Source organism: Bufo bufo, chromosome 3 (assembly GCF_905171765.1).
Source record: "Bufo bufo chromosome 3, aBufBuf1.1, whole genome shotgun sequence".
In the NCBI taxonomy this organism is placed as follows: domain Eukaryota; kingdom Metazoa; phylum Chordata; class Amphibia; order Anura; family Bufonidae; genus Bufo; species Bufo bufo.
This window is the reverse complement of record NC_053391.1, coordinates 440011496-440026137: the sequence shown is the minus strand read 5'-3', so window position 1 is coordinate 440026137 and position 14642 is coordinate 440011496. Positions and strand designations below refer to the sequence as shown.

General features: G+C 40.0%; 1 protein-coding gene across 4 annotated transcripts in view; it reads right to left on the bottom strand.

Moving 5' to 3' along the window:
- Window positions 1-2359: 2359 nt before the first annotated feature.
- LOC120993465 (interleukin-1 receptor type 2-like) overlaps window positions 2360-14642 on the bottom strand; it is a 36221-nt gene continuing 23938 nt past the window's right edge. For 2 of the 4 annotated variants that reach the window (XM_040421963.1, XM_040421966.1), the window contains 5 exons: window positions 14413-14478; window positions 14049-14181; window positions 12648-12793; window positions 9287-9412; window positions 2360-2511 (listed from right to left, as the gene is read on the bottom strand). In XM_040421963.1, coding sequence (XP_040277897.1) covers window positions 2474-2511; window positions 9287-9412; window positions 12648-12793; window positions 14049-14181; window positions 14413-14478 — 509 coding nt within the window. In that variant the 3' untranslated portion in view covers window positions 2360-2473. Of the gene's footprint in view, window positions 2512-8852; window positions 8918-9286; window positions 9413-12647; window positions 12794-14048; window positions 14182-14412; window positions 14479-14642 lie in introns of those variants that run through there. The other 2 variants (XM_040421965.1, XM_040421964.1) reach the window with 2 other exon arrangements.

The following is a 14642-nucleotide window of genomic DNA, read 5'->3' as shown; positions in this document are numbered from 1 at the left end:
TCAGACATAATACAGTAGAACTAGCCTAGTACCTCACAAAGATGCAGAGCTCCCCCCATTTATTGTTCCAATTGCTCTGCTAGATTTATTTCAGGCTGGCAGCTATCAATGACAAAAAGTAGTGTTCAGTGAGGAAAGCAGGTTCTGCCTTGATGGCCACATGAGAGTTTGAAGGAGGGTTAGAGAGCACCTACCAGGTATCATGGTCTGGGTTGTCATTAGCTACCATTTTGTATTCCTGGAGGGAACATTGATCAGCATTTTATGTATTCAGGACATCATGGAACCAGTCCTACTGATATGGTGTTCCCACAAGATACCTGCTCACACACTGCCCAACTACACTACGCAATTCTCCTGGCCAGCTCAATCCCCAGATGCCTCCCTCATCAAGAATGCTGCGCATGGGAGATCCTTTGCTTCATCCATTCCCAGAAAGCCAACATTTCACCTTGGCTGAGCAACGGGTCTAACTTGAAAGAGGAGGAGGAGGGGATTCCCTTGTTGCACCAAATGACTAATTTGCATATTAAGGGTCCATTCACACGTCCGTAACACCGACACCTGCAATGTGCGATCCGCAATTTGCGGACCGCACATCACAGACACTATAATAGAAAATGCCTTTTCTGGTCCACAATTGCAGACAAGAATAGGACGTGTTCTATTTTTTTCAGGAACGGAATTGCGGATCCAGAAAAAACGGATCCATAAAAAACAGATGTGGATCCCAAAAATGCGGATGCGGATCACGGAAATGCGGATTCGCATCTGTTCCAGCCCAATTGAAAGTGAATGGATCCGCAAATTGCGGACCAAATGCGGACCCAAATTACGGATGTGTGAATGGACCCTAAGAAAAAATATTATAATTCAGGAACTGAGTCTCAGATCAACAAAAGAAAAACAGCATTTTAGTCAGGCGAACTACAACTATGTGTCTATGCAAACAGTTGGATAGGGAGGTAGTTGGTGACAGATTCCCTTTCATTTTTTTACATATATATGGGGCAGGAGGGGTTAATAAAAAAAAAGCATTACTCACCTCATCAATCCCCTGCAGCTACCATTTTAATGTATTTTGGGTGCTAGCTGCTGTCCACTTGCTGGTCCTAGCAAGACATGCAGGATATTGCTTAGGAACGGCTGTTAAGCCAATCCCTCGTTTCCACAGTGGACAAAGATTGTCTGAGAAGGTATCTCCAGCCATTTTGTGTGTCACAGACAAGAAAAAGAAGTGGAGACCAGTGGGGACCCAGTTAACGGAATTGTAGCAGAGGAGGATCGGTAAGATAATACTTCATTTTCTTTAAACCCATTTCATCCATATATTAAAAAAACAATCCCGTCTGACAACCCCTTAACAAAAAATGTTATTATAAATAATGCAGAGATTGCCAATTTATATCTAGGCTTACATTTCTAATATCTGTTCCGATAATATAGGTTGAGGTAATTCTGGGCTTTGCTTTTACCTGATGTGATGTAAGTATATGCTGTCTTTATTCTAAGGAAACCTTTTACCTGTAAGGTCTATTGCACACGACCGTATGTATTTTGCAGTCCGAAAAAACGGATCCGCAAAAAAAACGAATGACATCCGTGTGCATTCCATATTTTGTGGAACTGAACAGCTGGCCCCGAATAGAACAGTACTTCCCTTGTCCGTAATGCGGACAATAATAGGACATACGGAAACGGAATGCACACGAAGTAACTTCAATTTTATTTGCGGACCCATTGAAGTGAATGGTTCCGCATACGGTCAACTAAAAAAAACCTGAACGGACAAGGAAATAAAATACGTTTGCGTGCAAGAAGCCTAAATCAGTGTTTATACATAGTTATGAAGGATAGGCCATCACTTGCAAAAGAGTAGACAACCCCTTTTAAAAATCTTTAGGTTTCCTTTAAATACAGTTCATGAAGTTTTATCAATTGATACTTACACACATCTATTATAATTGTAACAGTTTTATTACAAAAAAAGATCTAGAACAAAACCTATGTGGCTCACAATAAAAGTATATTCAGTGTACAAAATGCAATATGTGAAACGCTAAAGTTGGCCATATACATTAGGTAAGGTGAACCTGCCAATTTTGGAGAAACTGGCTGCCCATTTAATGAGTACTGGGAGTGTTTGCCTTTCCCCCAACAGGATCTAAAGTGTATTGCCAACCTAAATGAATTTACAACAATCATTCATTAGAACAGGTTACTTCCAAATATTTCCACAAATGTCATAGGACAAAATGAGCAGGATCTGGAATGTTCTAGAACAAGAAACCAAATACTCACTATACATCTTTTTTAATGAGCAAGTGTTTTTTTCTCTCTCATAGATGTAAAGATTGTCTTCTTGCACTTCTTGTCTTCTTAATGAGCAGCCTAGATGTCATGTTGCCAAAAATCATACATCTAAGGTTTACTTGTCTGATACTTTATCTGTTATGATCTTCTAAGTGGTTTCCTAAGTAATGTTCAGAATATAACACCTGAAAAGTAAAACTTAGCATAAGATATGATATGCATGTGATTTCTAAATAATTATTGCCACAGTTAAATACTAGAATTTCAGTTTTACTGATTTGCAATTACAGGGGGTGTGTATCCACAGTACCAACTAACTGGTTTTATTTTGCACTAGTCCTGAGGGTGTTATCCTGGTTTACACCCTTTAAAACTTATACATGGATCTGGCCTTCGTTGCAGGGAACCCACCAGGCTGCCACCTCTTAGAATTGTCTCAGTGTAGTTGGCAGCTGACCCACGGGGGTTGTGTTTGTTTGGCTGTAGTGATGATGTGCCAGTATATTCCATGTGACCACTGCATGCAATCACTAGCCTCAGTGGTCATGTGCCACTGAGGCCAGTAAGTGGCTGCAGTGGTGTCTGAGGTACTCGGGTGGCCAGCCATGTTTTAACGAAAAAGATGATTTCATAGCTACTGTGGAAGGGAGGATTGGAGCACTAGAGCTGAAAGAGGCAGACATGAAATAGGCGAGTATGTGGTCTGCTATTTTAGCACTATAACTGCATTTAGGGACATTTTTAATAACTCAGAAATCCTGTTAACTTATCTAATTCATGTACATTATTTTTTCATCTTTTTCATATGTTTTCCAGCAAAGTTTCAGTGCTGTTCTATCTGATGCCATGAGCATGATATAGGATCAGTACACAATTCTGTGAGAGAAGAGGGCCTTGTCCTCTCATCGTTGAGAAAATACAGGTCAAAAATGTCTCCTGTAACTTGTTGACACCATTTGGGAAAGCAACCCTGTGGATGTGGAATCAGCCCCCCTATAAAGCCTTGTGCACACAGCTATATGTCAGTCTACACAAAATGGATCGGTATAATAAAGATAGCTTCTGTCTGCATTCAGTATTTATCTCACTCCCGTCAATAGAAAGGGCTGTTCCTATCCAAAAATATGTACAAGAATCGCTGAGATTTGCAGATTTTGCACATAAGTCCTCAAAAAAAAATTATGTTTGTATTGTCCCATAAAAATATGATTTTGTGCATGAGCCCTGAGGCTGTATTATTGCATCTCCATAACAGCTCATGCACTTGGGCACTAGAGGTTCTACTGAGCCCAACTTAGATCTACATCAAACCCTAAGTAATTTAAGTTCAGACCAGTAAGTCTGGGCTTACAAGTTGTGGATAAGTTATTGGTAAAAAAAAAAAACAGAAACCACATATCCAAAAATGCGTACTTTGTACTGGGATTGCAGTACTGCAGTACTGCATTTACTATTATGCAGCTGAACAGGAAGAGAAGGGCACACACCTGGTCGGAACCGGAGTAGAAGAGCCCGCAGTCTATGTGAGTGCAGCGGAGAAGGCAGCAGCACGACAGAGGGGTAATTACTAGAGATGAGCAATCTTTTCAAAAGTTTGATTTGGCTGATTCGCCGAATTTTACAAAAAATAATTCGGCACGAAGCGCATTTTTTTGTAAGTAGTGGGTGCAATGACAGGGAGCTGTAATAGCGCTGCCCCCCATCATTGTACCCTTCAGATGCCACGCGGTATCTGAATGTAAAAACAGTGTGAAATGAACATTTAAAATAAAAATAAAATCAAACTTACAGTGTCTATTTGCTCGCGACAGGCCGGCTGACGCCATCTTGCTTGAAGATCTGCCGCGAAATCTCGCGGGGCGCGATATTACGTCATCATGCCTGCCGACGTGGTGACATCATATGTCACCGCACGCGGGATTTCGGCCGAGATCTTTTATCAAGATGGCAGCTGGCGGCCCATCGCGAGCAAATGGAGGTGGTAAGAATGAACTTTTTAGTTTTTATACTATTTCAGGTTAAATCGATTCGCTAACACGAAGCACCAGGAAATTCAGCATCAAAGCGAATCGAATTTATCCTGAAATTCAGATCGAGTTACACTTTGTGGGATTCGATTCGCTCATCTCTAGTAATTACTCACTGAACTGTCTTCAATGGGCACATTTATTAAGACCGGCGTTTTAGACGCCTGGCTTAATAAAGGCCCATAGCTGATGGTGGTTCCTCCGAAGTTATGAAGAGGTGCCGCCCCGCCGCCTTCCCTGCCCACACTGCACCCACAATTTTAGACCTGGCGTGTGCGGAGAGAAGTTGCAGATCTGCGCCTGAAATAAACCTAATTTAGGCGTATTTCAGCTTAGTAAATGACCCCATAAATTCCTAATAATCGCTAAGAGGCCCTTTACTATTTTGTGTTTCTTATATATTTAAAAATATAATTTTTCACTGTAATTTTTAATCCTCTAGGGAACCTGAATATGCTTCTAATCGCCTGTACCATAGACTGCAATATAATACTATTGCAGTCTATTGGATTGTGAAAGGCCCCCTGTTAAGCTGTGCTGTAGGCATGGCTAAACAGGCAGTCTGCTATGGCAGGTCTAGGAGTCTTCAGAAGGCCCCAGGCTGCTACAGCAATCAATTGGAGACCTATGATTTTGCAGCAGGGGCTCCAATTGGAGGACAGATGTCTAAGACCTCAGATATTATGGTTGACATTGATCATGGCATGTGAGCAATCAAATGACAAGGATCAGAGTCATCTCCAATCCCAGTCACTGCCAGCGGATGTCTGCTGCATTATACAGCATGCACCAGCTGTGTATGGAGCTGCTCAGCTCATGAGAATGCTCCATACATCCTTTTAATACAAATTTTATATATGTACATGCTTTACGAAACTTTTTAACTGATGTATAGGTCATCAGTATCTGACCAATGGGGGTCCGACACCCAGAACCTACAGCCAATTAGCTGTTTAAGAAGGAGGAGGAGCATTGCAGCCTTCTCACAGCATTCTCTAGACCAGTGACCAGTGGTGTGAAAGGTCACATGGCCTAGGCGCAGCTAAGATCCATCAAAATGAATAGTGCTGAGCTGCGATACCAAGCACAGCCGCTATACAATGTTTGGTGCTGTGCTTGGTTAGCTGTGAAAAGGCCGAGGCACTCACAGCAGCGCCGCTGCCTTCTCAAATGGCTGACTGGCTGGACCCCAGGTGCCGGACGCCCACCGATCAAATACTGATGAGGATAAGTCACCAGGTAAAAAGTCTCGGAAAACCTCTTTAAGGATTTAATATACCAATATTGACATGAATGTTGTTAAATTTGTATTTATGTGTGAGCTACACTGTTTTGATATGTATGATTCCCTTCCAAGTTTTCTCTTTTATCTGACTTGTTGTCATGTCATGTGCTTTTAAGGAGTGCACAGACAAGTTTCACACCAGAATGCATAAACTGTGCCTGCAGTGTTCCTTGTTAGACTATTTTACTCTTTTGAATTAATAAAAAAGATGTTTTATTCCATTGGCATTGGTTCTGGAATTTTTCCTGTATCTGTATACAGCACTCAGAGACACTTACGGCCCCTACTATACAGAATCAGTGAGAAAATACATAAAATACATAAACTGTGTCATGTTCCATAAAATGCCAAATTTAAAAGCACTGCCTATAGGTAAAAATAAAGTACAATACAGAAACACCTAATGGTGACACATTGTGGGTCTGCAGTTCAATATCAAACCATAGGAACGTGGTGTGTGCCACCTGCAGACTCTATTTTCCTATTAGCAACATTTAGATAAATAAATGATCCTGGAAGTGGATGGAGCGGTGGTCAGACATGTGCACCACCACTCCATTCACACAGTGGACTGGTGGACCATTGTTCTCATAATCAGTGAGCCCCGAACATTTATTGCTTATTTTGTGGAAAGGTGATACATCTTGTTAATGGGAAATTTAGAGTACACATGTTGAATCATCTATTTTTAAAATAACAATTCAATATTCCAGAAAAACATAAAAACAACAATGTTCTGATCTCATTCTTGACTGGTGGAATCAGTCTTTGAAGCTTGATAATGGCATTACTGAACTGTAATATTTTATCTAGAATACTTAACTACTGAGAATTGAAATGGTCTGGGAAAGGAAATTCATGAAGTTTGTAAGCTATATATCAGAATGAACTTGAGTAAAGTTCAATGAAAATGTATAATAGCAGTTTAAAACCTCATCACAAAGCACGCCACAAAGTACGGTGGTTTCCCTCATCCCTTCTCCTAACAGATGTTACCTTTTTTTTGTCAAAGATACATAAACTGTATTAACCACTGTTTACCAGTGAAAGTTTACATAAAAAACAGGGAACAGCCAAATAGCTGGTTGTTCTTAAAGGGGTTGTCCAAAATTAATAGGAAACGCAAACATAGCAGTCGAGGTGGCTCATATGCTTCGGAATAGTGAGATCACAGACATCCATGCTGCACTGTGCAACGCACATTACACAAGTCTGTAATCATGGCCCGAAAAAAGGTGAAGAAGCCTCGACTTCAATATTGCCATAAGAAGCGTGAGCCTGAGTTTGCAAAAAAAGTATGAACAGTGGACAGTAGAAGATTGGAAAGTCAATAGACTGGGCTCTGAAGGGTGCAAATGGGTCTGGAAGAAACAAGGGAAAAGGGTGTAATGGATCGAGAAATTGAAGGAACTGTCAAGTTCAGTGGAGGAAGCCTGATGATATGGGGCTGTTTTACAGCCAAAGGCATTGGATACTTGAACAGGATTGATGGTGGTCTCAATGCTGAGCTATATGTGAGAATCCTACAAGACAAGTCAATCAGCTGCTTTTAAGGCCACCAGGATATTGTCATGCATTATACGAGGCATGGACTCGCGGGGCAGGGATGTAATACTACCACTTTACAAAGCGTTGGTGCAGCCTCATCTGGAATATGCATTTCAGATCTGGGCACCAGTCCATAGAAAGGATGCTCTGCAGCTGGAAAAAGTACAGAGGAGAGCGACTAAACTGGGAAATGAAGGGTCTTAGTTATAAAGAAAGATAAAAGAATTAAACTTATTTAGTCTTGAGAAGAGATGTCTAAGGGGGAACATGATTAACCTATACAAATATATAAATGGGCCATACAAAAAATATGGTGAAAAACTGTTCCATGTCAAATGTCCTCAAAAGGGGCTCTGCCTCCGACTGGAGAATAAAAAATTCAGTCTCCAGAAGCATCAAAGCTTCTTTACTGTAAAAACTGTAAATATGTGGTACGGACTTCCTCAGGACGTGGTCCCAGCAGGAACAGTGGACAGTTTTAAAAAGGGTTTAGATAAATTCTTAGAAAAAAATGACATTAATGCTTATGAAAATGTGTAGAAATCTGAGTCTCACTTCCTACTGGGATTTGCGTCCCCACCTATCCTTTAGTTGAACTTGATGGACTTATGTATTTTTTCAACCGTATTAACTATGTAACTATGTAAGTTACTTTTGTACACTCGAGGACTATGGATATGAAATAGTGTTCCAGCAGGACAACAACCTGAAGCATATGTCGAGATTGGTGAAGAAATGGTTCAATGACAATGAAGTAAAGGTGTTGGATTGGTCCCTACATTCCCCAGACCTCAACCCAATCTAAACTTGTGGGTAGAGTTGTGGGTAAAGTTGAAGAAAAAGCTGTATTCATACCCAAGTAAGTCGGCCAGTATGCACCAACGCTGGGAACGTGTAGAAGAGACCAGGGAATAGATTTTGTTCAAGCTAAGCTTGAATCTGATCAAGTGCATGCAGAAGGATTCAAGCGGCGTTGAAAGCCAATGGTGGATTTACAAAATAATAAAAATAAAAATTTAGAATTTTAGGAGCAAAACAGTAACAATGTAGTGTAGGGATTTGCTCTGGTAGACAGGCTATCGGATGCAGTATAGAGGCAACCACAAAGTCTTTAACTTAAACAGTTCAGTGTTTTATTCACACATAAGGGAAAACAAAAAGTGACATTTTGCAGTCTTGGTGTTTGTTCACACCATGAAAAGTCCACAGAACAAAAACCTTCACCTGGTTTGCAGTTTCTCCACACGTGGTCCACAGCAGGCTTTAGGGGCCTGTTTCTCAGCCCTTTTGCATGGCACAAGTTTTCAGATCCCAAAACACACAGGGACTGACAGCGCTCCACTGTCAGAGAGGAGTAATCCACACACAGCTGAGACTGCTGGCTGGGTTTGATATAGGCCAGTAAAGACCCGGCCTGGAGCGTGGGGAGAGCCACCCACCCAGCACTTTGGCTACTCCCAGTAAGAGCCGGCCCGGATCAGCCTACAGAATAGCAACGTGTCAACCAGCACTAGATGCCGCTGACACTTGAAAATACCGGCTCTTACTTGACCAAGGCCAGGAACCTCGGTGTCAACGACGGACCCTTGCGCCTTCCTACAGTAGTTACATGCGAAGAATCTGCATAACTAATCATATGCTAAAAAGTTGAAGTCCAGTTTATGTATGAGATAGCCAACATGATTGTGTATAAAATGATGTTAGTCTCACGTTCAAAGCTGTAGTGGATGGTGAGATATGGAGCCTGAAAGTCAAAAGTTCAAAACATTGTTACCCTTTTGCTGGTCAGTGTAAGTTAATAAATTGGAAACATCTCTATTGTTATAAACAACATCCATGTCCGCAGAACAGTAATTCACATGTTCTTTCATAAAAACACTACAAACACTATGGTTTAGTGTAACTAATACGAAATGCAATGAGAAATATTCCTTGACAATGGCTAAAATAGAATCTCAACAGGCCATTTTACTATGTGCTCCGCTCATGTTCCTTTAACAGTCCTGGGGTGGTCTACTAATAATTAGAGCATTTCAGTGAAAGTGTTATGTTAATCAATGAACACTTAATTTCCCAGCTAAGAGATTTATGTTTAAGAATAAGATAAATTTACCATTTTTACGACTTGAATAATCGTTCTTATTTCCACATTTCCTGTATTTGGTTATGAAAATTATCGCTATAATCAGGAAAACCACAAGGGCAGGAACTGCTGCAATGTACCAGGCAAAAGAGTAGGCTGTAAAAAAGTAGAAAAATAACAAGCATACTTACTAATACTGCATGTGATGCAACACAAAAAGCTTACAATAACAGGAAGAGGCCAGTCCTCCACAATATCTGTAATATGGGAAAAACAATATCACAAAAGTACAACCATGTTACATGCAGTAAACATTAGTACACTAGTACTAATAAACTAAGGTTGTTTGAAAACAGGTCTCCCTCATATGTAAAGAGGTTTTCCAGTAAGGCCTTATTTACATTCCGTATGATGGGTTATAACTTGGTTGCTGGGTGCAGTAGTAAGAAGAACTGTGAACTCCAGTAGATAATGTAGATAATGCCTATTAGAATTTTTATTATGCAATGTAAACATATGTGAGACGTTTCGATCCTATGGACCGAAACGTCACACACGTGTGGCTTGCCTAATAAAAATTGTAATAAGCATTATCTCCCTTCTGCATTTTTTGTATGAAGCCTCAATAGTACACTCAAAGATGTTCTGTACAAAGGTTATCCTGATGGTTTTTACAAAAGTTCAACAGAATGAAAATTGTAGCATGCCCCAATGGTGCTATAGACAGGGCTATTCTCCACAGGAAGCAATGCATTGTACAGAGCCATATAGCCCCCATGCCGTACACATTAGGCCTAAAGATTAATCATTGTATAAGTTGTGAAACTTTCTAATAAATTAGGAGCACTTTTAGCCCTCTGTGTCAAAAAAAGTCTAAGGCTACTTTCACACTTGCGTTCGGGGTTACGCTTGTGAGTTCCGTTTGAAGGCTCTCACAAGCGGCCCCGAACGTATCCGTACTGCCCCAATGCATTCTGAGTGGATGCGGATCCGCTCAGAATGCCTCAGTTTGGCACCGTTTGGCCTCCGTTCCGCTCAGCAGGCAGACACCCCCGAACGCAGCTTGCAGCGTTCGGGTGTCCGCCTGGCCATGCGGAGCCAAACAGATCCGTCCAGACTTACAATGTAAGTCAATAGGGACGGATCCGTTTGAAGTTGACACAATATGGTGCAATTTCAAACGGATCCGTCCCCCATTGACTTTCAATGCAAAGTCAGGACGGATCCGTCTGACTAACTTTCACACTTAGATTTTTTTCTGAAATATAATGCAGACGGATCCGTTCTTAACGGATACCATCGTTTACATTATAGGAGCGGATCCGTCTGTGCAGACACCAGACGGATCCGCTCCGAACGCAAGTGTGAAAGTAGCCTAATCTACACCATCTATCGCATATTTTTCTGCTACTATATAATTTATACCAGTTTCTGATATACCTAATACTGTTTTTGCTGATCCATGGTAAACCATGCCCCTCTCTTGAAGCTCTACCCATTCCTACTATGTCAAAAGTTTTCAGCATGGAGTCCATGTGCAAGTTTCAAATTTTTGCGTGGAAGAAATTGCTAATTTTACGTCAGTGTCATCTTTGATAAATTCACACATGCATGTTTTGGTCAGATTTTGTTCAGAATTTTTTGTTTCTTTTTAGAAGCTGAAACCAGGAGAAGATTCAGAAAGAAGAAGTACTATTTGTCCTTTATACTTTCTCTCCTGTTATGATCAACACCTGATTCTGGCTTTAATAACTGCATAACACCTCATCAAAACCTGCATGTGTAAATACACCCTGTTACCACTTCCTCTCTAACATCTCTCTATTTTGAAACCACACAGTATAAGGAGTACATACTTAGTCCTCTTGCACACGTCCGTATGGCTTTTTCAGTATTTTGTGATCCGCAAAAAATACAGATGGCGTCCGTGTGCATTCCGTTTTTTGCGGAACAGAACAGCTGGCCCCTGATAGAACAGTACTATCCTTGTCCATTATGCGGACAATAATAGGACAATATCTTTGTACAGAATGGAAAAACGGAAATACGGAAACGGTAGGCATACGGAGTATCTTCCTTTTTTTGTGCGGATCCATTGAAATGAATGGTTCCGTATATGGTCCGTATACGGAACGCAAAAAATGGAACGTAAACAGAAATAAAAACGTTCGTGTGCAAGAGGCCTTAGGCCTCATGCACACGACTGTATTTTTGGTCTGTGTCCAATGCACATTTTTTGGATCGAAAACAGACCCATTCATTTTTATGGGTCCGCAAAAAAGAAAAGAAAACAGCACACGGATGTCATCTGTGTGCTGTCCGCATCTGTGCAGCTGGGCTGCAAATGATAGAACCTGTCCTAGTATAGTGGAAAACTGTCAAACGTTTCATAATTGTATGAATAAGCTTTATTTGCCGACACCCCAATACCCCTTTAGACAGATATTCCATGGGAATATTTGTTATTCTTATAAAGTTGGCAAAATGGGTTAAAAATAAAAATGAATCATTACTTACCCCTCTGATCCCCGCTGCTGCTGTTCTACCACAGCTTCAGTCCCTACTGCTCTCTACTTAATGATCCCAGGCAGGTAAAGGCTAGGACTGCCCACTCAGCCAATTACTGGCTATGGTGATGACCCGCCTCAGCCAGTGATTGGCTGAACGAGCAGTCCAACCCACAGCAGGGGAATGGTTGGTAAGTAATGATTATGTTTTATTTTTAGCTTATTCCACCCATTTTTTTAAAACATTATTACCATGGAATAACCCTACAAGTGTATTACTTGCTAGTAATTTTACTGGAGAATTGGATCTAATGCCTGTATACATTTGTAGGGGAATAATAATCAGGGTTGCCAACCAAAATTTTTCTTTTATCTGGACAATTTATCCCAAAATCATGGACAGTCAACATTTTTTATGGACAAATTGGAAAACCATAATGAATGATAAAGATTATAAGTGATATTTGTCTATAGCTCCATATAGTGATAAGAACTCATTACCAGCATTTACAGTGAGCTGTAAAATCATTATAATTACCAACAAAATAATCTAGACACATCTTTTCTTTTTACAGACACAAAACACCTATCCAACTGTCCAGAAATTTCTGGATGGATGGCAACCCTGCTAATAATGCCAGGGATGAGCGAATTTGTGTTTTCAAGTTCGGCATACAAGGTTCGGGTTATCTTAGAATTCCGTTATGGATTCCGCTACCACAGACCATAAGTTATCATCCGTGGTAGCGGAATCCATAACAGAATTCTTAGATAACCCGAACCTTGTACGGCGAACTTGAAAACACAAGTTACTCTTGAGCAGAAGTATTACATTTGTATTTTTAAATCAAATATCACATGAATCACATTGGAATTATTCTTACCTGCTTGTTTTATCTGGGTTGGCAGAACCTCAAGGCCATAGTCATTAGACGCTATACATTTAAAGTCAGTAATAAAATCCTCCTCTTCAATCCTTTCAAAAATCAATGGTAAATCAAAGTACTGACCATCAGCCTCTGTAATTTCTCTGGTAAGAAAGAAGTTTTGTATGATTATTAGTATGATGTAAGGATTCTGGGAAGAGTACAGTAAATACCATCCCAGTGATAAAAATGAAGGTGGTGATTTACACTTCATGGAAGTTTGAAGAATGATCAGATATGTTCTCCCTTTATCAGGTTAATGTAGTGGAGAGATTCTATAGCATGTTGGTTGCCACATTAAGTACCAACTAAACATTAATTAATTTGTGTGTAAACGTAAAAGGGTTATCCCATGATTAATCTAAAAAATTTAAATCAGACATCATATAATACATGACAATCTCATTCTAACAAAGCTTGAACCAGCCATGTACCTCACATGGATCCAGAGATCTTTCCATGCATTATTCCAATTGCTCTGCTAGATCTAATTTACGCTAGCAGCACATCCTTCAACTGCAGTAGGTTGCAGTTGAAGGATGGAACTGAGCATGTGCGTCCACCTCAGTGAGGTGAAAAGAGAAATTAAAAAAAGAGAAGGTGGTGCTATACAAATAAATTTCATTGAATAACTCAGAAGTCATAATTTTTTTAATTACATGACCATGCTATTATAAAAGTATTCAGATCCAAGTGCTGGTCTAAAAACTGTAGAATATTTTTTTGTGGGACAACCCCTTTAAGACATAAAACAGTTATACTAACCCTGAACCCTTAAACATATAACTTCTTGTTAAGACAAGAAACATTCTAAGATATTTTTCATCATTGGGTAATAAAAAAAAAAGAAGTAATCCTTAAATAAATTACAATGTGTTGTTTCCATTTAACGAGAAGGAAGACAATATGGACTGAAAATTAAAAACAGTTCCTAAATTTTTACCATTAATAGCACTTTTTTAAGTGTTTTTTGTGTTTTCTTTTCTTAACAGCCTTTGGAAGCTCCCGCTTCCCCCGCACAACCTTCAATTATCAATGGTTTTATTCTTTGGAAAGGCTGCAGTGGTGGGTGGGGTGAGGGCCAACAGCAGTGTCTGATTCTGCCACAAGTCAGTCCTTATAATGGCTTTCCACATAACCTGATGCACTCAATATATTATCAGTGGCATGTCTCCTGTTTACAATGTGCTTTCAACAACTAGGATTTCTGGTGCCACATAAAAGATGCAATCACCCAACAAATGAGCGTTACAGCTCATTTGTTGGGTGATCGGCGGCACATTTACATAGAGGAACAAGTACATTTCCCCTATCCTTGTACCCTATAAAATAGCCCCCAGACTAAGTAAGTTCACATACTGTAGCATTCCTTGTGTCACCCGGTGATCTGTTGAATAATCGCTCATGAAAGAGTCATTTGCCGTCCACCAAATCATGAGATTACCATCATCATGGCCTGCAAATACCTTGCATGGTATGATTAGCTTGGAACCTTGTAAAGTATGAAAATACGCTTGTCAAAAATTCAGCATAATAAATAGTGAATAATATATCTAATAGGAGTTGAAGAAGTAGAGGAGTAGGGGATAGTCCATTGGTCAGCTGAAATATAAAAATAGCATTCGTGTAGCCAATGGTCTCTTGAATGTTTCTTCCATATTCAAGCATTTTAACACACTGATAAGACCTATCATATCACAATCCTGAGCCAGATATATCATACCTGTGGCAGCTGCTATTGTCTTGTGATTGGTATTCACAATGACAGGCTGTTGTCTCTTCCCTTCATCTACAAAAATGTAAGAGAATAAAATTGTTACAAAGCAAATTATGAAACTACAAGGAATGCAACAAATGTACAACAAACATGAAGTCATAAAGACAAGTTCCGTTCTTCTTTGAAGGACAGCTTGTACAGAACATTTCCTGTATGTTATTCATTGTGGTCATTAC